The 23,318-nt window shown below is 50.4% G+C and overlaps 2 protein-coding genes across 14 annotated transcripts; one reads left to right on the top strand and one right to left on the bottom strand.

Moving 5' to 3' along the window:
• Nucleotides 1–329: 329 nt before the first annotated feature.
• Nucleotides 330–16,876, top strand: TMEM140 (transmembrane protein 140). 9 transcript variants are annotated; one of them, XM_036864076.1, is made up of 4 exons: nt 336–502; nt 708–986; nt 12,008–12,091; nt 13,605–15,139. In XM_036864076.1, exons 3-4 carry the CDS (start codon nt 12,086–12,088, stop codon nt 14,196–14,198), a joined length of 600 nt encoding a protein of 199 aa, XP_036719971.1. In that variant the 5' UTR covers nt 336–502; nt 708–986; nt 12,008–12,085; the 3' UTR covers nt 14,199–15,139. The 9 variants fall into 9 exon arrangements, 6 of the variants coding, with proteins under 6 accessions (XP_036719971.1, XP_036719972.1, XP_036719970.1 ...); XM_036864077.1 differs by having other exon boundaries at nt 336–514; XM_036864075.1 differs by adding an exon at nt 11,259–11,490 and having other exon boundaries at nt 336–986.
• On the bottom strand, nt 15,024–20,015 carry CYREN (cell cycle regulator of NHEJ). 5 transcript variants are annotated; one of them, XM_036864082.1, is made up of 5 exons: nt 19,302–20,015; nt 17,966–18,176; nt 17,466–17,589; nt 16,883–16,958; nt 15,024–16,036 (listed from the first exon to the last, which is right to left on the bottom strand). In XM_036864082.1, exons 4-5 carry the CDS (start codon nt 16,946–16,948, stop codon nt 15,797–15,799), a joined length of 306 nt encoding a protein of 101 aa, XP_036719977.1. In that variant the 5' UTR covers nt 16,949–16,958; nt 17,466–17,589; nt 17,966–18,176; nt 19,302–20,015; the 3' UTR covers nt 15,024–15,796. The 5 variants fall into 5 exon arrangements, with proteins under 5 accessions (XP_036719977.1, XP_036719978.1, XP_036719974.1 ...); XM_036864083.1 differs by lacking the exon at nt 17,466–17,589; XM_036864079.1 differs by lacking the exon at nt 17,466–17,589 and having other exon boundaries at nt 15,024–16,039; nt 17,913–18,176; nt 19,302–20,013.
• Between the last annotated feature and the right edge of the window lie 3,303 nt (nt 20,016–23,318).

Below are 23,318 nucleotides of genomic sequence, written 5' to 3'. Positions count from 1 at the left end.
TCTTCCTTCCTATTAGATCACATCACCGTTATCACCTCTTTCTAGGGTTTGAGTTTAAAAGAACTACAAAGGGGAAAAAATGTAGCAGTTCAAAGAACTCCTTTGAGGGAAGGCCAGCGAGGGGAAGAGGAACCCTGAAGGATTCAGCAATATTACTAGGTAGCTGTGTACTGACTTAACCGAGCTTAACCCCAAATTGGAATTTCCAGCTGGTCATGTGAGCATAGAAAGCAATTTTTAAACTCTGGCTAGGAGCCCCTATGATTACAAAAATAAAAGCTCTGTTCTGCTCTTATTTTGAAATAAGAGATATTCCAGCTGTTCCAGCATGGGCCTAAACACCCTGGTGAGGACACTAAGACGACAAGGTTTTGTGTCCAGGGATGCCCAGTCATCCTACAAAGCTGATTTCTGAAAAGGAGGGGACAGATGCATAACTGCTTCCCCAGTGGTGACCTGGGTCTGGGATCTCAGACCAGATGATCTTGAGGGTCCCTTCTGAGTAAGATTCTAGGTTGTATTTATCTTGGTTTAAAACATTAGGAGTTTTGAGAGTGTCTTGGCCAGTTTCCTTTCTGGAATTGTGGTGTGATATAATCAAGACACTTACCTGCCTCTTTAAGTCTATTGGTTGGTTGGTTCAGGTGTGGGTAAAGTGGCCGGTTTGGGGAACAACAATGTTGTTTACATTCTTTCTTTCTGAAAAGTCAGGAGCCACCGGCAAGAAATGAAAGTGAAATCAGGGGATAGTGTCATCAGTCAGCACAAATGTGACAAAGTTCAGAGAGCTGTTTACTTAGGCACAACTGCGCCTTCCAGCCGGTCACAAGCTCCGGGCTTATGCTCGGGGCTGCATCGCCCCCGTCTCCACCAGCCTCGTTTCTGGAACCTGACATTAGGAGGCAGCGAGAGAGAAGAATCAAGCGAACCTGATTTCCTGCTCCTCCTCTTTGTGAGTGTTTTGTGGGCTCTGCACCTTCTGTTTGGTAAGTACCTACCCTACGTGCCCCACGGCCCGCCCAGACGCCTGCCTCTCTGCAAGACAAGTCGGCTTTCCTCTCAGACCCTGCATTCTAGCCATGGGCCCGGGGAAACGACCGGTAGTCAGGGTCTGGGGACCTTCCCCCCTACACAGACCCACCTTCGTGAGCTCTGCTCTTCTTCCCTCCTTCTCCCTACTCCCTTCAGCATCACCCTGTGCGACTCTGGCCTCGGAAGTGGTGCAGGTAATGCCAGTATAACTGGTTAGAAATGCAGGGGAGAACTGTGGGCAGCAGGGTCTTGCACCGAGTCTGTACAAATAATGGTTAGTGACGCATGAAGTGGATTCTTCATCAGAAATAGGCCACCAAACAAAAGCAGATCACTGACTCGCAGTAGCTAAACTGGTAGTTACAGGAAACATCATGAGTTCTTAAAATACGCACTGTGGACTAAGATTGTCAGAAAGACCTGTGTTCTTGACTCAGAAAGAAGACAAGAGGGTCTAAGAGATTTTCAGACCCTATGTTATTAGACTACATTGCTTTTCACACCTTGATGGAAATTCACGGTGGGATTTTAGTTCAGTTGGTGCAGATCTTAAAAGATTTTTTTTTTTAATGTGGGCTATTTCCCTAATAATTTCCAGTATGCTTCTTCACCTGTAAGATCAAAGGCTCTTTGGGAAGAGATAAATACATGTATGTATGTAATTCGTCCTTCCTTCCTCCCTCATGACAGCTGAAATGCATTTTTCAGTATCTTCTTCCTAAACCTCATCTCTCCCAAAGTCCCGAATCCGTGCATATGACGTTCTCCTTTTGATTTTGTATATTCCCCTTTCTCAACACTCTTTCCAGCTAACCCCCTGCTTTATCTAATCACTAAGATTGTTCGTTTTCTAAATTTCACTTTTACATAAATATAACACATGATTCTGGAAATATTTTTAATGCAAAAAGAAAGGAACTCTTACCCATAATGCCCAGAGATATCAGGGCAAACATTAACATTTTAGAACAATTCCTTAGTCTCTTTCTTGCAGTCATACTATAAAGTGTGATTTCAGACCTGGTTCTTCTAAAGGCTGCATAGAGTTTTAGTATCTTGATATGTCATAATTTGATTCTAATGTTGGGCATTCAAGTTGCTTCTCATTTTTTGCCAAAGTAATACTGTGATGAACATTCCTGTATATAAATCATTGATTGCATTTCTGATTGCTGCCTTAGGGTAGACTCATAAGTGGAATTACTTGGCCAAAAGGTATGATGATTTTTAGGGTTTTTAGTGCCTTTTGCCATATTGCCTCCCAGAATGTTTCTAAGAATTTTCACATCCACCATCATTATATGAAAATGCCAGTTTTACTGCACTCTTGATATCAAGTGTTTTTAGCTGCAGTTTTAATAGGGAAACTTATAGATTATTTTACTTGGCATATCTTTGGTTACATTACATGAGGTATAGACTTTTTTTTCATGTTAGTTAATGTGATAGAGTGTTTTATAATAAGAAATATGTGTTTGGTCTCTGTCCCCATTTCTGGCACAGAGCTCCTAAAACCCTTGGAATTTCCTAAGTGATAATAGAGGTAAAGGTGTCTTTTTTTTATTCATTACAAACTCTTTTCAACCACCTCTGAGTTGTTAATGACTCGACTTTTGGCAAGTCGCTAAGGATGGGGCCGGCTGCCAGGGAAAACCACCACCCCAGCCCCCAACCTCTAGGGAGGTAAGAGTGGCTGGAGACAGAGTTCAATCACCAGTGGCCAATGAGTCAATCAATCATACCTACGTAATGAAACCTCCATAAAAATCCCTGAAGTACAGGGTTCAAGAGCTTCTGACACATGGAGGTGCCAGGAGGGTGACAGGCCTAGAGAGGGCATGGAAGCTCCACGACCCTTCCCCCCACCCTTTGCCCTCTGCATCTTCTGGGTGGCTGTTCCTTCTCTGATGAATGAGTTTTCTAGTAAGTAGGCTGTTTTCCTGAGTTCTGTGTGAGCCACTCTAGCAAATTAATCAAACCCAAGGAGGGGGTCATAGGAAACTCGAAGTTATCTTAGACTTGCACTGGGGGGGGGGGGGGGCAACGCTCGTCTTGCGGCACTGACCCCTTAACCTGTGGGATCTGATGCTATCTCCAGGTAGATAGTGTCAGAATTAAGTGAAATTATAGGACATCCAGGTGTCACAGAGAATTCCCTGGTGAGGAAAAACCCTCACACATTTGGTGGAGGGTACAAATAAACAAAAAAGAATTTTTTACAGTTAACTATTTTGCATTCCTTCTTATGTGAAATATCTCTTCATATGCCTTGTCCATTTTTATGGAGATTAATGTTTTTCTTATCTGTTTGCATGAACATTTGTTATATTAGGTATATTAACCATTTCATGTTTGTTGCAGATATTTTTCCATACTCACTGACTTTTTTTTTTTGGGGGGGGGCTGCATTGGGTCTTCTTTGCTGTGCTCCGGCTTTCTCTAGTTGTGACGAGCGGGGGCTACTCTTCATTGCGGTGCGGTGGCTTCTCTTATGGCACAGCACAGGCTCTAGGCGTGTGGGCTTCTGTAGTTGTGGTGCGAGGGCTCAGTAGTTGTGGCTCGTGGGCTCTAGAGTGCAGTCTCAGCAGCTGTGGCGCACGGGCTTAGCTGCTCTGTGATATGTGGGATCTTCCCGGACCAGGGCTCGAACCTGTGTCCCCTGCATTGGCAGGCAGATTCCTAACCACTGTGCCACTAGGGAAGCCCTCCATGCTCACTGACTTTTAATTTTACATTTTGTTGTACAGAAATGTATATTTTAATAGTTAAATCTGTACTGCTTTTTTCTTTGTAGTTTCAATTTGCTTTTAAGTTCAGAGCATTCTTTCTCATTCATAAATCAAATATTTACTTTTTTCTAGATCTTTTTTTTCTTTTGTCTGTTTGTTCCTTACATTTCACTACTGGATCCATGTGAAATTTATTTTGGTATGTGGAGTGAGGTGAGGCCCTAAAATCATTTTCTTTTGTTTTAACTAATCAATTGCTTCAGCATTAGTCAATGGAAAACCCTTTCTTCCACCGAATTATAACACCAATTTTATGGTGTATTAACTTCATATACATGGCTTTTCTGGGATATTCTGCTCTCTGAGCTGTCCATCCAGTACCCCTGCCATTCTGTTCTATTGGGCCCACTTTCCCCTCAGTTATTTCTACCTGGGAGCTGGACACTGCAATGACCTCAGTGACTCTAGCCTGCCTTAGGCCTCTTCAAGTGAATTACAGCTTAAGGTGAATTAATTAATATAATAAATATCTTTGGAAGTTTAATCTTCAAATGCATGCACAGTGTGTTGTCATAGAAACTGAGACTTTGCAGGGCTTTATTCTATACCCCTGGGCTCACACCACCTCAGCTGTCTCAGCCCTGTCAAAATGACAGAACTGAAATAATTTAGCAATGAGTTTACTCATTCCTTCGTTCAAGGGAAAACAATCCACAGATCCAGGGAGCACAGTACCTCGCAAGCAGTGGAGCACTCTTTCTAGGGACGTGGGACAGAGCATTAGAAGAGGTAACATGGCTTAGGATGAAACCTCGACCTCGTAGCCAGCAGGTCCTATTTCCTGGGGAAGGTGAGCTGCCTCAAGCTGCTGGAAGACTGTGATTGGTGTATGTTAGGTTTCCTTGACAGATGTTTCCCATGCAGGCTGACTTGGGTTTAGATTTGTGACCTGGGCTGGGCCACTGGGGCCGCCTCATTTTCTGAGTCCCAATATACAACTTAACTTTATCAGCCAAAAATCTAGACTTGAATAGACTTTGGGAGGGGACACCCCTGATCCCTAGCTTTTCTGTGAGGACACAGATCTTTTGCCCACTCAGCAGCAGTAGGGAGGTGGAGGTACTAACAGCAGAGACCCTGGCAGCGCAGAGAACACAAAGGAGCAGCAACCTCGGCCCCTTCTGGCAGCATCCTGCCCACCAGGAAGCATCAGGCCTCGGTCAGCACCCCCCTAAGAGTGACCAGGGAAAGATCTGCTTTCTCAGGGACGGAGGGAGAGGCCCCATAGCACCTGCTACTCAGTTGGCCTGTGATTTGCTTTCTTTGAGTTATTTTGGTGAGTTACAAAGCCATTTCATATGCGTTACAAGCTCTCCAGGTAAGAACCGCATCCTCCCGTGTGGGGATGGAGGTGAAGTCCTAGAAGACTTAGCCTCCTTTCCGGCCAACTCTCAAAACAACTTTTGCAAAACTGAAGGTCTAAGTCTAAGTGACCGTCTATCATTCTTTACCTCCTCTTCTTTACTTTTGACTGCTGCGGGCAAACTACGTTCACTAGTTTTACAGCAGGGCTAGTGGGCAGAACCGCCAGAGACAACGCCCGGCACTGCTCCCACCCCAGTTCAGGAACTCTCCACACCTTCAGCCCCGCCACCTGGGGCCTCGCGCCTTAGGTTTGGGGGAGCAGGGGCTTGAGTTAATGAAGCACCTAGTGAGGATATAATCCAAACCTCTCACCCTGGCCTCCAAAGTCCTCAGGGACCTGGGTCCGCTCCCCTGTCCAGCCTCGTCCTGTCCCCTCAGTCACTGGGCTGTCACCAGCCCCTGGTCTGTTCCTCTCCCAACCCGGTATTTATAACCACTGCACTCTGTTTCTAGAAGGCTCTTCCCCTGGCTCTTTCACACCCCTCAGGCCTCAAATCAAATGTCTCCTTCACAGACAGGCCTTCCCTGACCCTCCAATGGAGAACCATCACTTCCTTCTACCAGGTTCTCTCCTTCACGTCACCCTGTTTATTTGCTTCCCAAATCTCTTCAAAAATTATAATTAACTTTTTAAAAATACATGTTTGGTGTTTGTCTCCCCAACCAGAGTGCAAGCTCAAGGAAGGCAAGCCCCTGCTTTGCCCCGCATGTTACTGATTCCCCGGGGCCTGTGACTCAGGGAATCGTCCAACATGTATCATGGCTGGAGTCACAAGAGGAAACCCTGGCCTCATCAGCAGAAGGGGGGCAGTGACTCCCCATGTGAGTGCAGGAGAGAGGGCAGGAGCTGCACATCGAGAGTGACAGCAAAGGCCGTCACTCTTTGCTGGTACTGTTATTTGTCTTCAAACTCTGCCTTGGGGCCTGTGAATCTTGGCCCCCCATAAACTGCACTGTGAAGTGTCCCCAGTAAAAACCAAACGAGGATGGGTCCCAAGGTGCAGGCGTTTTCTCATTTTTAAGGATTTTTTCCCCGCGCTAAATTTTTTTCTGACCTTTGTTCCCAGCTGGATCGTCTGCTTACTAGCAGGGCTAACGAGCAACAAAACAACTGGACAAACAGCAAGTTAATATTAATGGGGCCGCTGAGACAGTCTATTCCAGTAGCTGGAGGTGGAGGGGGCGGCGAGGGCTCCAACTCCACGCTGCAGTCTCATGGTGTAGTCATGTGTCCGCTGGCAAAGCTGTTTTTATTTACATGGAAAAATTAAGTAAATCCAGACGTCACAGTGTTCCATAAAAAGCCACGGCTGGCCCGGCCGTCCAAGCGGCATGTGAAACCCAGGCTGCTGCTTCCATCTTACAACATTTGGGAAACAGCGCTGTGGCCTCGTTTTCAAAAGTAAGAACCTGAGCTCACGTTTCTGCCAAAGCAAAGATGACACATTTCCCTTTCTTCTTCCCTTTTTATTTTCGTCAGGAGCCACACCCAAACCACGAGCACACTGATGCTCAGTGAGTTCAGCGAGACAGATTTTCGCCAGGGCTGGAGGCCCCCTCTGACAAGCTGGCTCTCTCCTCTGTCAGATTCTGTTTTTCTGACTTTCTTCTGCTCGTATTTTCTTCCCTGGGCTTTGCTCCCCCCCATTCACGTCGCAGCCCCACCCTCCGCCCCTGCCCTGCTCTTCCCTCGTGTTCCCTTTCTCCCCTGGACCACAGCCTCCACCGCAGCACCAGAGCAGGCACCAGTCCACCTGTGCAGATCAAATTAACTCACTTCAGTCTCACGACAGCCCCCAGGGACAGGCCCGCAGGCGCGTTAAGGGCGGGGATGTAGACGCTGGCAAGCTCAGGACATGCCCAAGGTCACGCGCTATGAGCGACAGGACAGCAGCCTGAACCCCGGTGGTCTGGCACTAAGGTCCACGCTCTTCACCACCACGTCCCTCACACCATCCTGGAGTCGTCGGCGCCAGCCACCAGTGAGGCCAGCTTCCTGGAGTCCAGGTCCTCCAGGGAAGCTCTGTTCTGAACCCCAGCACTAGTGTCTCCTCAAGAATGTCACTTCTCTGAGCCTCAGTTTCCTCTCTATGATAATAATAATTTAAGTAATACTAGGTAATGTTCCACATGGTGCACATAAATCACCTCACTTAATTTCCATAACATTTACAAAACAAGTTCTATTATTGTACCCATTTTGCAGATGAGAAGACTAGGCAGAGAGACATTAACGTAGCTAGTAAATGGTAGAGCGGGGATTTGAACCCAGTACACACAGCTTCAAAGTCTAAGCTCAGACGCACTATTCCACAGTGTCACCCCCATACAAGAGGAGAATAATGTGATGTCCACACACTGTGGCCGTGAAGATTAAAGGGGATGATGCAGCATGTGAGGGCCAGACCTCGGGAGACAAAGCTCAGGTTCTTACAGTGATTTCACAATTCTGCCCGACAGGCCTCACCAGGCTCACTTGGGGAACTTATTGAGCCTCAGTAAGCCTCAGTTTTCTCCTCTGGAAAGTGAAGATAATAACATTAAGTGTGCTCTCACAGTGAAAACTTAAGAATACCTGCTAAGTGCTTAGTACAGGGCCTGGCACAGAGTAAATGCTCAAAAAGATTTTGAGGTCAGTATTTAATCATTAATAAGCCCTCAATCAAACTAGATTCCTTCTTAGACACCTCCAGTGATCACAAAGACTTCTCAAAGCAAGTTCTGCCCTCTAAGGTCCGCTATAGCTTTCTTAAGTCATTAATGAGAAGGAAGGCCGGGAGATGAATTTGTAGCCAATAAACTAAAAACCCATCCGTTTTTCTTTCAAGCTTCTGTTCCACAAAACTTGCAAACTGTGTAGTGTCTGACAGCAGCAAAATTATAACATCCAAGTTTTGCCAGGTCACGGCAGCAACTGCTCCTGCTGGTGCCAGGGTGGAGCGGGGCACGGACTCACCACACCTGAGTCCGTCCTTGCAAGGGGCCTCACAGCGTCCAACGCCTGGAGCTACAGGCTCACATACATGTCTGAGAAAGAGGGGACAAGCTTGAGGAAACTTACATTTAGGAAATGGGAAGAATAAAAAACAGAAGGACCAGAAGGAGGAGAACTAGGACAGAGATTCAGGTCAAAAAAATAGAAGGAGGCATTTACGAAGCTCTACGTGCCATGGCTGACGTTCACGAAACCATTCGGAGGTCACTCAGTGGATACTTACTGCGTGCCCATAATGTGCCAGGGAGTCCCGGGTGTGGGGATATAACAGTTAAAGACAGATTTTGAGAGAGGCGGACAGCCATAGGTTTTTGTCTGATTTGCCTAACAGATAAAATTCCTTGTCCACATGAAGTTTATATTCTACTGAGGGTTGTAGGTGGAAGACAAAAGAAAACATTTAGCATGTTAGATGGTGGAAAACGGCAAGGAGGAAGAGCAGGGAAGGAGCGCGGGGAGAGCGGGGCCGGGGGCTGCGGAGGGGCTGCTACGGCTTCAAAATGCCGACCAGGGACGGCGCCACCGAGAAAGGGACCTTTGAGCAGAGACCCAAGGGATAACAGAAGAGCACTCCAGGCGAGGAATGCAAGTGCAAAGTCCCGAGCCTGCCTCAAGTTTCTGGAAAATGCGAAAGGAGCCAACGTGGCCGAAGCCGGGGGAGGGAGTGGAGAGCAGGAGTAACGGGAGAAGACGTCCAGGAGGCGACACGGGCACTAACAGCACTGGGGAGTCCTGGTCCCAAAGAAGCAGGAGAAGGCCAAGTTACTGTTAATGTTGTCCCTGGAAAGTGGGCGCCCTTGGCGTCAAGAGTCATCCTTGTTAGCAAGCTCCAGGACGTTTACACACCTGCGGGCACAGCACACTGTACCATTCCCTGGCCGAGGAATTCAAACGTTCCAGAGTCTCGTCCCCACCCTCTGGAGGGGGAGCTCGGACTGAAGGGGACACTTGCAGGAACTTGCCTTCCTCTCCGACGGGCACCTCTAAGGGCTCATTAAACACTTGATGAACGAAGCAGAATCTCCCGGTGGTGGACGAGCGGTGCCCTGATACGAGCGACAGTGCAGGGTGCCCCAGGAGGCTACCCTCGGGGGCGTCACTCGGGACAGAGGCGCGCGGGTGGTGAACTCGGGCAAAATGGCGAGAAACTAAATAAGCCCCAGCTGTATATAAAGTCTTGTTACCGAATATCATTAGACGTTCAGGCAGGAAGAATGAACTGAAAAAACAGAATGAGGTGGGTGATTTGGGAGTGGGTATTTTTGCTAAGTCAATGTAGAGAAAGGAGTTTTGTGGGGAATCTCGTATGTTGGGATAAGATGAAAATGTAATATGTGAAGTCATGATTAGAGCAGTGACAAATCATAAGTTATAAATAAGTATATGATCAACATTTGTATACAGCAGCTGCATAATGATTAAGCTGATAAATATTTTAGCATAAAAGAAAGAAGTGTTTGGGAGCCGGAGATTAGAGCTACAGACCTTCTCTAAAACAGAAACAAAGGTCAACGGGGCCGCAGTTTACAAAGTCCATTTTGACTCTGCAACTCAAGAGAGCACGCGGTAGGGCCTTCAGCCATCTGAAGTAAACAAGCCGGTGTCAGTGGCAAGGGCCGGCCTCCCCGCTCCATCGCCCTTCTCAAGTGTTCCTTACAGTCAAGGGACAGGCCAGGGGTGAAACCTATGCTGGGAAAAGCTCTCTGGTCACCCGTTCTCTGCCTGCCAGGTGTCCTATATTCGGGGCATGGGCGGCCGGAGGGATTTTCAGTGTGACAATCTGCCAGAACTCCAATCCCCCCTCAGACACGACCTCATGAAAGTTTCACTCTTTTAACCTGAAGGTGGCAAGAACATAATTTAGAAGATCAGGATACTATGTCTGTGCCTCTTTCAGCCATCATCCCATCAAAGTGAAAACTTCAGAGGTGCTTAAACTAAAAAACAGAAGCAAACAAAAAAACTGCCTCAAATGCACGGTCTGGGAGTGTTCTCCTCCTGCTTCTCTAACTGGGACTCTGCTGCCCTGGGCTCTCTGGTGACACTCCACACACTCACTCAGAGTAGAGATCTGTGTCTTGGTCCAGGGGCCCCACTGCCCCAAAAGGGTTACGCTTTACGATGACCGTTGTGACGGCAAAAGGCTAGCAGCGTTTATTTATAGAGAGCTCATATACACTGACAAACAGAAACCAAAACTGAAAATGATAAAAACAAAAAAAAAAAAAAAAGGAAATGACAGCACTCCCAAGAGAAAAAAACAGAGACAGTCAACAAACACTTAAAAAACATTAAACCTTGCTCATTAAAAAGAAACAGTATAGCAATGCTGTGTCATTTTTCATTATCAAAGATGAAAAGACAAGAAAATTCAATATGGGAGGATGAGATGAGATAAGTACTCTCTTAAACTGCTGGTGGAAGGATAAACTGATTCACAAACATAGTCACCGTGGCATTATTTTTAATATTATAAAACAACATCGTAGGACAGAATATATAAACCATACACAACAGAACAGCTAATGCAGCCGTTAAAAATATTGTTTAGGAAACACTTCTAATGACAAAGGGAAATATTAATGCTATAATGATGTTTACAAAGCGGGATACAAGCACATATATTTATGTGGTCCCAACTATGTAAAACAACATTATAGAAGGAAATGTGTCGTTGAGTGCTTACTTCTACAACCTTGAAGTTATAGACGATTTTTAGTCTTGTCTCCATACTTTCGTGCATTTTTCTAGTTTTCTACAACCAACATGCATTACTTTATTATAAACAGGAAAAACTTCACCTAAAAATAGCAACAGTGACTCAGCAGTGTCCCCTTCTGCCCTCTGAAGGAAGCACAGGCTTATCATCTAAAGGGAATTTAAAAGCTCACTGTGGTGAGAACATGAATACTAGGATTGTTAAAAGCCAAAACAGAACAGAACAGGGTAAGCTCTTAGGAAGGCAGAGAAGAGTACCCTAGGGTTTTCCAACCAAATAACCATATCGTTTTACTGGGAAGTGCTTAGAAAAAAGAAGCTAGGACTAGCCCCCAACCTCTCTGTCCACATCCCAACAGGAAGCACGGAGGAGCCATCCCAGCACTGAGTATATATGAGACGTAAAACACGGCCCCTCACCTCAAGAAGCTTTGCCGTCTTGTTAGATAAGTACATGCAGTACCTAAAGGACGCTACAAGTCATTTTCATTCATTCAACAACAAAAAAAAAGAGTTCCTACTGTGTATCAGGCACCATTCTGGGATAAAACAGCTAGTGGAAGCATAAGCTTGGCCTTCAGCTATATCAGAGTGTGTGCTGAAGTAGTCTGAGAAAGCTGGTGAAAAATCAGTAGGACTCAGAGAGGCAGAGAACAGGGTAGGACTTGAGGAGGTGGAGTGGCTGAGCGGGTGGGCAGTCGGGAACGGGGACAGTGGGCAGGTGCTGGACTCAGCAAAGCAAGGGGGGGAGACCAAAGGGAGCAGGGCCTCACTAGAGAACCCAAGTTCAAGTTCTAAGTCGTACCAGATCGTGGTGAGCCTCACGTACCAGGCACAGGAGTTGGGACTGAATTCTATGTGCATAAAGGGGTGAGAGGAAGTAAATCAGGGACTACCACCTTCTCCACATGCCTGCTCATGGGCTTCCTAGCTCCAATTTATTTTGTTTCACTCTCTATTGAAAACCTCGAGAGAGAAGAGGAAGTCAGAAACAAAGGCCCTGGGTGCCTGGGGAGCTGCTGCGTGAGGTGGCTCATGCAGTCTCCTCTGAGAAGCCCCAGGAATCTTTTTGCATTAAGCTTAATAATAATGGTGTTTTTTTTTTTAGCCCAAGTGTAACAGGCTTGAAATAGGAGAAGTAAGAGGAAGCATTTACACAAAGGCACCCCAATTCCCAACCTGGACCATGGAGGCAAGTCAAATCTTATTTCCCACTGCACAATGGTGTAAATCCAGATTCCAGCCCTGGAAATCCATCCTACACCCCGAAATACCTAAATCCATTAAAAATGGAGATACAGGCTTTTACAAACACTTGTTAATATGTAAAACCGTGCAAACTATGTTCCTGTTGGGAATTTTTCCCATCCCCTGGGCTGGACTGGTTAAAACTTCTTACCGTACCAATCTAACACCGTGGACTAAACACAACCTTTTTATACCTGATAAATCTTTCTGTCTCTGCCAAAGGAGTCACTGATAAAGCTTTATTCTCATTAGCCACCTACTGCAGACTGAACGTCTGTGTCTCCCCAAAATTCGTATGTTGAAACCTAACCCCCAACGAGACAGTATTTTAAGTGGGGCCTTTGGGAGGTGATTAGAATGGGATCGGTGCCCTTAAAAAAGAGGCCCCAGAGAGTTCCTGGTCCCTTCCACCATGTGAGGACACAGCAAAATGCTGAGCCCTTACCACACCCCGAATGAGCCGGTGCCTTGATTTTGGACTTGCCGGCCGCCAGAACTGAGAGGAAGAGACCTCTGTTGTTGATAAGGCACCCAGCCCAAAGTAACTTGCTGTGGCAGCCTGCACGGACAGACGCCGCCCTCCCCCTCAGTCTGTTCCACATCCTGCCCCCTCCCACCACGCTTTGTTTTTCCACGCGCAGGACAAGTGTGGGAATGGTCAGGCAGACCCTCTAGCCAGCTCTGGGAAAGGTGAGGGGCTGCGCCTCTTAAGGGGTCCCTCCAGAAACTGATCTCCAGGGCTGCCTCTGGGCCCCTCTCTAAGGCCCCCACTGGCCACCACTCCCTGCAGTGCCCACACCACGGGCAGCCCTGGCCGGGTGCACTGCAGGACACCACTCTGTGCTCTGGCCCTGTGCTCCTAGGCACTTCAGGATGGAAATGGCTCTTTTGTTCCATATTGGCAAATTTACAAATATAAAGGCACAGTATGCAGACTACTGTTTGAGAGGCCAATTTGGAGAAGTCCTTCTGATTAAAAACTTAGTGAAAAGATTTTTCTAAAAAGATGAGGAAGGTACATCCTATATATATCGATACTATATACTATGGAGGGACTAGAGAAGGCAAGTTTCCTGTAGATCAATTTGGCAAAATGCAGTAAAATCACTAAAAAATATTGCTACCCTTGACCCAGTGATTGTAGTTTTAGATATTAATCCTAAGGAAAAATCAGATTCAGCAAAGTCTCAGGCCAAAGGGCATTCAGTTATGATCTTTCCCGCCCTCAAAGCTGCCAGGAGGGCCCTTCCTCCTGATCTCAGCCCAGAGAGGCAGCTGAGGACTGAGCCCATGGACCATGCCTGGAGGTTACCCCAGATCTCTTGGTTCTGGTTTGGCTGTCTTGAAGGGAGTTTGCCACAGGTTTTTATGTAATTCCAGAAGGGAGAGCATGAGCTTGAGAAGAACCTGGGAGGGAGACAGGGAGAACTGGACACTCACGGCGTGACTTCCTGCAGGTACCCAGGGAGACACCCTGCGAAGCGCAGAAGATGCCCGTCCTAAGGTCAAGGCGGAGGAACCAGCTGCGGTTCCTGGGAATCATGACGCTCACAGTCACAGTGATCTTCCTGCTGTTCTTTGCTCTCCTCTGGAAGGCCGGCAACCTCATCGACTTGCCCAACCTCAGAATTGGCTTCTACAACTTCTGTCTCTGGAACGAGGGCACTGGGGCCCTACAGTGTCACCAGTTCCCTGAGCTGGAGGCCCTGGGGGTGCCTCGAGTTGGCCTGGCCCTGGCCAGGCTTGGCGTGTACGGGGCCCTGGTCCTCACCCTCTTCGTCCCCCTGCCTCTCTTCCTGGCCTGGTGCAACAGTAACGAGGGAGAGTGGCAGCTGGCCGTGGGCTTCCTGGCCACGTCCTCCATGCTGCTGGCCAGCGGCCTGGGCCTCTTCCTCACCTACACATGGAAGTGGCTCCGGCCCTCCCTCCTGGGGCCTGGGTTTCTAGCTCTGGGTGTTGCCCAGGGCTTACTCATCCTCTTGCTTATGGCCACAGTCATGTTCCCTCAGAGGGCAAAGGACAAGAACTTTAGAGCTGCTAGCTCTGTCTAAAGGCTTATGTGACTGCAAGGGTTCTGTTTGAACTATGCTCAGAGAAGGTGCCAGAGAATTCACGGGCTGCTGTGTCTTCTCAGCCATCCTGTTTCATAGCTAATGCTGATCTCAAGCTCTAGCAGACAGGACCCACCGCGGAGGGGGTAGGGCACCCGACGTCAAGGACAAGAGGCAGCAAGGGCGGCCAGGGCTCCCTCAGCTTCTTAGTGTAGGGTTGTGTGTCCTTTGGGACTTGTAAGGTTCCCAAAGACACCCTAAAACCACACAGCTCATTGTCACAAGAATTCCTGCTTTAATTAACTGATCTGAGCAAGCCATTCTTACTTTATCCTCAGAACAACGGGGAAATAAGGCTTCCTGTCATGGGGCCAGATTTCCAGGACAAGTTGCCAAATGCCAGACTGGAACCCAGTGAGGGCCTATGAAGAAACACCTCAGGGGCCCCGGGGGCCCTGCCTGGCCAGCTCCCCACCTCCATCCAAGGCGGGTAGAATGCGATGAGCCCCCCACCTCTGACAACGCTCCCAAAGGCCCAGGAATAACCTGGGGGATTCACCGAAGACAGAACACATGGGCACGAAGAGCAGCCCTGGTGGCTTTGAAGGTTCCTCTGAAAAGGCTCCCGGACCTGAAGCCCGACAGAGCAGGGGGTCAGCGGGCAGATCACTCCCAGCACGTGACCTGGGAGTTCAGGAGCCGAAGACGCTGGGTCCCTGGTCAGGAGAGGAAGGTGCACAGGACTGACCGGTTCCACATCCACGTGAATGCCGCATCCCCTCACCTCTCACCCCGGGCCCAGAAAGGATACAAGCACAACTCATGCACTGGCGAACTGTGTGTATTTTTCAGCACCTGTATATTTAAAACCTGTACAGCACGTGATTGCCTCATCCTATGCCTGTCAAAAGCCACACTGAATACAGAAGCAGAAACACGGACTCTAGTGTGATGTCTTGTCCTTGGTGTCTCCTTTGGGTTCCTGTCCCACTCTTGCTTTCCGACTGTCCAGGGACCAAGGCCGAGGCCACCAAGTGGAAGAAAGGTGGCAGCTCGGGGGGAGGAGGCCTGATTGGTCAGGAGGCTTCCCAATCTGTACGCTGAGCCTCCGGCTCCTAGACGGAGCCCAGCACTGTGGCAGGGTGTCTGGTTCAGGGCTGGACGAGCAAGGGCTCACAGACTGACTGACTGCCTCGCGATGGAAGCTATTTTTAAAATAGGCTTCCTCCTTAGGGAGGCCAAACAGTAGGAATTCCAGTGTACTTAGCAGCCAAACTTGTTTTTCTTTAAAAATTATTAAGTTGACTCTTTGGTTCCAGTAAGTTGACCACCACAACCTCACCTCCCTGGAACCAGGTAACTGAACACAACAGACGGTGGGGATCCCAGACCCTCTGAGCGAGGAGAGAGCACAGTGCAGGGAGGATTTCTAACGGGAGCTCATCCTGATTCCTCACCTCCCAAGGTGAATCTGCGCAGCCCAGAGCGGCGCGAAGCTGGGAGCAGAAGCCGTGACAGTCTGAGGGCAGCGCCCAGGCCAAGAGGGAAACCCAGCTTCCTCCAGCCACTCTGGGCAGAAAGTCCTGGAAGTTTGTCCCTTAGCTGAAAAATATCTCTCTAACGTATTTTAGGGCATCCTGGTCTTCCTCGCGGCCTTGGCTGCAGGCCGAGTCAGAACCCGCAGGCCCCGCAGGAGGGCCGTCTGCCCCACAGGCCTCGTCCTCACTGCTGCTCCCGGGGGGACTCGGGGACGGCGGCGCTGAGCCGGCTGGGGAGTGCTCTGGCTTATCAGCGCCTGCCACAGGCAGCTGTTCCGACGGCTTTTCCTGTTTTCGGCCCTGCTGAGTAGAAGCAATGGCAGGCAAAACAGACGGGGTTTTACTTCGCTGGTTTATCTGTCAGCGACGCAGAACAGGCCCAGAAGCAACTGTGAAGCCAGCACGTGACGAGTCAGGCCCTGCCCCCAAATCACAGGTGGCCCCTCCCTCCCTTCACCCGACTCCCCACCTCCCCGCCACCCCTTCTCAGATGGTGCAGAAGTAGAGACCAGCTTGGGAGAGCGGCGGCAGGGGCCTGAGGAACAGCGCCACAGGAAAGAAAACTAGAATAAATGTACGTGGAAAGGCAGGGTGACAGAACGGAAGGAGCACAGGATATGAACCCCGAGTGTGGGCCTTAGCCTCTCCCTTATTGGCACCAAATCACTTATTGTAACTAATAATAATATCTATCAGCAGGTTATTGCAAGGAATAAGCGCGATAGGAATATACAAAAGTCCCTGAGCAACTACCAAGTACTATACAGCTCTAAAGTGGGACAGTTATTACTCGCTTCCGGAAGCCAAGACACTCGGCGGCGTGGTGCTCCGTACGGTGCTCAGAAGTCACCTCGCCCGACTGAGACCCTCCAGACAACGTGAGCAGTTAACGACTTCTGTCCCCCCCACACGCCACCAGCACAGAGGCACCCAAACAGAGCGGGCTGCCCTCCCTTGCACAGCTGCACCCTCCCAGGTCTCCAGCCCCAAGCGGGTGCCCACCTACCAGGGAGCGGGCTGCGGGTGAGCGGGCCCCTGGCCACCCCAGCAGGCAGGGCGCCTCTTTTACTAGCACGAACCAGGCCTTGGTCTAGTTTCTGCCCACCAAGAGTTTCTGGTCATAAGAAAAGACGCAGCTGACTTTACCTCAATCAGGATCCCCAGAGCAACGTCTACGATTTCAGCTTCATTCATGCAGTACACAGTCCTCATGGCAGGAAGTCTGAAAGAAAAGCACAAAGCTAGAGACGGCACGGAATCACCAGGGGGAGAGAATGAGAGCGAGAGCTGCGTCTCAGGGCCTGCCCAGCAGGGGTGAGAGCACCAGCTTCCCCAGGGCGCCAACGTGGCTTCTGCAGCCTTGTAACCAGTGACTGGCACAGGGGGTTCTCGGGGCAACAGTGTGGGGCTTCCCACCCTCCACCAGCTCCCCTAAGGATCTGGAAATAGGGCACGACGGCCGGCTTCTGAGAGTCAAACTCACACACACGGTGGATGCGAGCAGATCGAACAAGCCAAGACTCAACCCACCCCCCGCCCACCGCAGTGCACGAACACAGTAAAGGAGGGCTGCAAAGACCAGAAATCAAGGCTGGTCAACGAAGAAAACTTAGAAAGGGAAGAGCAGAGAGAGACAGTGAGCGCCGGGGACCACGAGGGGAGAGAGCAGGGGCAGCCCCTCCCTGGCGGCCCAGAAACCCCCTCCACTACCACCATTCACCTAACCCACCCCACAGCCTCTGATCTCAGGCCGGCACAGCAACCTGCAGCTTGTCCGTCTGTCCCTGAAGATCTACCCGCAGGGAGACCGGACCACCTCGTCACTCATCTTGCCCAGTGGATGGTCACAATTTCTGTGGCAAGAGAAGAGACTGGCGATTTGGACAACTGGCGTCTGAGAGCTTGGCTGGTGTGTGTGACCCGAGGGGGGAGCCGCTATCGGGAGCTGACAAGTGAGGGTCTGGCGGTGGAGATTCACCAATAGAGGCAGAAGCCGGTGCCAGTCTGGGAGGGCACAGCTCACTTCCTGTGCACCCCCTGAGAGCTGATGAGAGGTCTGTGGACTGAAACACCCCACCTCACTGTTCTGCCAACACGGGAAGACTGGACCCCCAACTGTGATGCCCCAAATCCCTCCCCGTGTCCTAACTCCCCAGGAGGACCAGAAGCTGCCCACCTTGCTGCAGCCACTGGCGCCGTGGCTGTTCTCCTCTTGTTGGGGGTCCTCACCTGCACCGTCCTCTTTTCAGCCACCTGGGCTGTCATCCATGCGGGAAGCACCCTTTTTTTATTCTCAGATTTTAAGTCTTCCATCTCCCTAGTCTCTCATAAAGAGGAACAAGGGCCCAAGCTTAATGACTTCAGGACGGCAAATCCCACTCTCTCATCACACCAGGAATTATAGGTCTGTCTGTCCTGAATGGGAGTCCAGCTTTAATTCCTACAAAGAAGAATAAAGACCAGTGAATTCTAATAAGCGAGAATACTCCCAGGCATCAGCTGAAATTACTGGTCAGGGCAGGGCCCAGGAGACGCAGATGTGCCGTTCACAGGGCATGAAGGGGCAGGCGAGGGGCTCAGGGAGAAGCAGCCCTCCACGCAGGGCCCAGGGTCCCCACCGGCAGCCAGGCCCAACGCCTCCAGGAGCCTCTGCACTGAGCCGTTCAACCCGGGAGGAGTGGGATGAACACCCTCCCAGGAGGAAACAGGGAGGGAGGTGCCCCTGCTCCTCTCCACCCCAGATGCTCACGGTCCCCGGGGTGCCCTGACTATCCTACCCTTAGGACACCTCTCAAAGATCTCTCCCCTGTTTCTCCCAACCACAGACTTCTCACTCCCTCTTCTGGGAGCGGTTATAAGAAACTCCAAGGCCATTTTGATTCACAGTGAGGTTTCACTGGCCAACACCCACTCCCTTACACCAAAGATACTTCTGACCGGTCAGATTTCAGCCAGCAGTAGGGTCAGGAATCCAGAAGCTAGGGCGCCGGGCTGGGGGGAGTGTCTCATCTTACTGGGCCTCTCCCCACCCGCACTGGATTCCACCTCAGCCCCTCCTCCTAAAGCTCAGCCCCGACCCTGTGACTCAAAGGGTGCAGGGCTCCACCCTCCACTTAGCAGTTAACCCTGAAGGCAGCTGCGGGCGCCTTCTGCCTAAATTCAAGCGGTGCTAATACTCATTCCCACACCTAACGAGCACCGCTAACCGCCCGGCACAAACACAGCGCGGCGGTCGGTGCATACATTGATTTGACCATGAGGTAGATATTCTGAAGCCTATTTTACAGATGAGAAACTGAGACTGAGCAGTATGCACAAAGTCACAAAAAAGTTTGAAATGGCCGACCGGGACACGCACGCGGGTCCTCCAGACTCCGCCGGCTGGGGGTGGGTGAGGGCCTGGGACGCCCCGGCGCGGCCCCGCAGGCGCGTGCCCAGCCCAGAGCTCCCGATTCTCAGCCGCCGCAGCCCTCGGGGACCCCGCGCCGTCCTGGCGCGACCAGACCGGTGCCGACATGCAGGAGGAGGGCGAGGGGGCACGCGCGACAACCACGCGGGGCCTCACCGGCAACAGCGCCGCCCGCGTCCCCGGCGCTCCTCCAGCAGGGCTTCCTGCCTCCGGACCCGCGCCCCCTTCTTGGCTTCCGGGGCGGGTCCGGGAGTCTGATTCTGGGTGGTTGTAGGGATCTCAGAGCCCGGCCGGCCGGGCCCCGGCCCCGCGCGCACCGTGGCCCACCCCCGGCTCGGCCGCGTCCCCGCACTTCCGGCTTCCGGCCGCCCGCGGGCGCGGAGGCCCGGGCGCGCCCCCTGCCGGCAGATCGCGTTGTCTGCGCCCTCGGCGGTGGAGCCCTGACTCCCCATCTGATGGGAGACGCCGGCCCCGCTGTCCCGGGTCCTGACAGTCTCTCCTTGACCACATCCAGGTCGGGCTCCTCTGAACTCCTCTCAGCTAGGCCCTGCCTTTTGGACTTCCGTGTGCATCTCCAAATTGTCCATTTTTAGCAAGAATACTGCTAAGTTGATTTAACCAAAGTCCACCCATGCCCCGCCTCTGATCCTCACCCGCCACCATCTTCCAGGTGGTGTCTAATCACCCGGCCGCCCTCAGCAAGAATCCTGTTAGGTCAATTTAGCCAGAATCCCCTCTTACCCCTGATGTTTCCTGTTAATAATCATCCATCCACCGACCCCCCCACCCTGCCACTTTTCCTTGTATTGGGAGTTGAGCCCAACTTCGCCCCCACTGCAAAACCCTACTGAGTAGCCCCCTCGAATAAAGTTTGCCTTACTTGTCTTTAACAAGTGTCATAAATAATTTTTAACAATATTTTTTCTTTAACAGTCCCCAAACGTGGCTCCATTTGAGGCTTGCTGGTTGGACTCTGTTAAAGTGTCAATTCCCAGCCCTCCCCCGCCACCAGAAATTAGGGGGAGGGGAGGAGGGGGATCTGCATTTTTGAAAGCTCTGCTGGGGAAGGGCAGAGGCGGAGTGCTCCCTGCTGGAGGCATGCACTCCCAGGCAAGGGGGGTGCAAGGTGAGCCCCCCCGGGTGCAGGAAGGGAAATTAAAGATTCTGTTTACATTTCAAATTGGCCAGAAGTGTTCCCTCTGTAAACAGGGCTGCTCCACAAGGCTGCCCAGATGTCCTCACTGCTTTGCTTTCAGCCTGATGCTGAGCACTGCAGTTTACATGTGGAGTTAGCATCTAGTTTAACTTAAAATCACACAGCTTGAAGTAGCTTAAAAGACAGACAAAAAAAAAAACAAAAAACAACCCAGGTGGCACACATCACTAAAAACACAAGCACAAGTGCAGAAGGTGAAACTTCTACCACATTTTGAGGCAAAAGGATGATCAGAACCAACCATCTACCCCCCAAAATGCAAAATTATCAAGACAGCCATTTGAAATGTGACTTACAACAAATCAGCGAATAATTACTCTCCATATGCTACAGGTGCAGGATAGGGGAGTGTGATCCAGAGTTTGGAGAATCCAGAGCCAGGAGTTCTCACTTCCAACTGTGTGTGCCTTTGGTTTCTCCAAAGCACTTTCACCGCATACTAATCCTCAATCCTAGGGAAGTAGTCTGGTCCAGGAAAGTTTCAATCAATCAAGGCTCAAGGAGTAAATCAATGATTTCAAGTCACAAAACCAACCTGCTGTGCATTGGGGTAATTTAGCTGCGGGTTGAACCTGGGCTCTGCCTCCAGCCTCTTCAGGAGGCCAACCCTTCCAGGCAGGACTTGCTTCTCCTCTGATTCCCTAAAGGTTCCAAAATCACTGACCTCTAGGGTCCTCCGCTCCCACAGTCTGTGAGCCAGGACAAACCCAAGTCTAATGGGTGGAGAAGCATCATTTTGTTTTAATAAAGGAACAGAGAACACTTGCCATTATGAGAACCACTCCCTCCACCTTTTTCTCAAAAACCTTCTCCCATAGCCAGCTGAAAAATGGGGTCTGCGGAGCAGGAAACCCATCTGCATAAAAAACTTGCTGTGTGAAAGGCCAAATAGGGATGAGAAACCCCAGCTGTGGGATTTGAATGGGTGGGAATCAGCTCCTGAAGCATTTTGAATGCTGAGTTCAGCGAGTCTGAGGTCTTGGAGCAGAAGCAGGCAAGCGCAGACAGGTCCCAAGGATGAGGGAAATGCACCTCACTGTTCTCGTGCAGCCCAGCCCAGAGCCAGGGCTACACCTGCGCAGGGCGTGCGGGCTTGGGGGCCTGAGGCTGGACTGGCTTGACGGTTTTCATCTAGTTGCCCTTGCCCAAGCTGGTGGGGGAGTCTTGCTGGCATTCTCCAGTAAGATGTCAAGCAGGTATTGTGAGGGAGAGGTGAATTTTTTTTTTTTTTTTTGCTGTGTTGGATCTTCATTGTTGTGCACGGGCTTTCTCTAGTTGCGGCGAGCCGGGGCTACTCTTCGATGCAATGCGCAGGCTTCTCATTGCGGTGGCTTCTCCTGTTGCGGAGCACTGGCTGTAGGTGCGCGGGCTTTGGTAGTTGTGGCTTGCAGGCTCAGTAGTTGTGGCACACGGGCTTAGTTGCTCCGCGGCATGTGGGATCTTCCTAGAGGTTGAGACAAGGGCTCGAACCGGTGCCCCCGGCATTAGCAGGCAGATTCTTAACCACTGCGCCACCAGAGGAGTCCCTGAATTTAAGTTTTGACGTGCGTTATTGGAGGATGAGAGCTCGTCTTGGAGGGGCGAGGAGGTGGGACAGGAACACCAGGATGAATGCATGCTGACAAGCACTCAGGATGGGGTGGAGGTCAGAGAGAGAGAGGCCAGGAGGGGACAGGGTGGCCCGCTGCACGTATCCTACTTGCTAATTTCAGAAGGTCAGAGGTTAATGGTGTTTTGGTTTTGTGTTTTTAGGCAGCTTCAAAGTGATGTGGAAGCCCCACCTCAATCCCTCCTGGTGGAGCCTCAGTCACATCAGCTATGAGCCAAGCTCAAAACATGAGGGAGACAGGTATCCAACCCAGAGCCTAAAGGAAATGAGAGAAGAGACAGCTCTTCAAGTGTTTTCTACAAACCTTAAAGACATTTCAGCAAACTGTGGAGACCGTATTGAGAGGAGAGAGTGGGCAATAAGACAGAAACTTCGAGATGGAGAGAGGAAAAGCTAAACAATGAATTCTCTCACTCAAATGAAACACATGACCACTTTTTAAATGTCCTACAGAATCACTGGGAGAGATTAATAAGGTTGCTGCTTCAGTGCAGAAGATGGGAAAAATTATAAATGGAAAAGTCTTGAGTTTGTTCATTTGAAGGAGGATTACCAGGTGGAAATGGGTAACAGTGTGTAAGTAACTACTTATCACTAAGTCTCTGGTGTTATCTCATAATTGAGCCAAATAAACACCTCCCTGCTTTCCTCCCAACTCCCAGCAGATCAGAGCCAAAGCTTTAGTACCAATCTCTTCATGATTTTCCAAAAGTAGGTAACTGGGAGCACTCCCACACCAGACCTGCACCCCAGATCTGGGCTGGAGCCTCTGCAACAACTATTCTGAGCAGCTTTGTGACAAACTGCCCCTGTCAAGTGTCAGAGCCCGAGGTCCAGGCCTGAAATCCCACCGCCTCAGGTGGAAATGCAAGTGGGAGAAGAGAGTCATTTTCTTGTTCCTCTCCACCCTGTGAGGGCATCTGCCTCTTCAAGGTCCCACCCCAGCCAGGGAGCAAAGGGCCAGGCTGTGGACACACGCGGATGGCATGAACCCTAGGTTCCAGGCCGGCACCTGGCCAACTTGCTCCTGTCCTCTGGCCACTCACCAGCAGAGGGCGCTGGTGGCCGGCTTTGTTCAAACTTCGGGAAGTGAAGTTGAAAGAATGGGAGGAACCACAATGACAGGTCCTGGGAAACCACAGCCACCCAGATGGAGAGGGGCAGATGCCTCAGACCCTGCACTTGTCCTAACAAAAGCTGCCAACTCTCAGAGAAAAGAAGACACCATGGCCTCCTTGACATGAGCCCAAAGAAACGGGAACGGCACAAACCTTGGTTAGCCGACGCAGCAGTAGAGAGAGGACGTCCTACTTCCGTGGCAGAGCAACAAGCAAACCTCCAATAAAGG

The sequence above is a fragment of the Balaenoptera musculus genome, chromosome 9, assembly GCF_009873245.2.
Source record: "Balaenoptera musculus isolate JJ_BM4_2016_0621 chromosome 9, mBalMus1.pri.v3, whole genome shotgun sequence".
Classification (NCBI taxonomy): domain Eukaryota; kingdom Metazoa; phylum Chordata; class Mammalia; order Artiodactyla; family Balaenopteridae; genus Balaenoptera; species Balaenoptera musculus.
The sequence above is the reverse complement of the archived record's forward strand: the minus strand, read 5'-3'. Positions and strand labels throughout refer to the sequence as shown.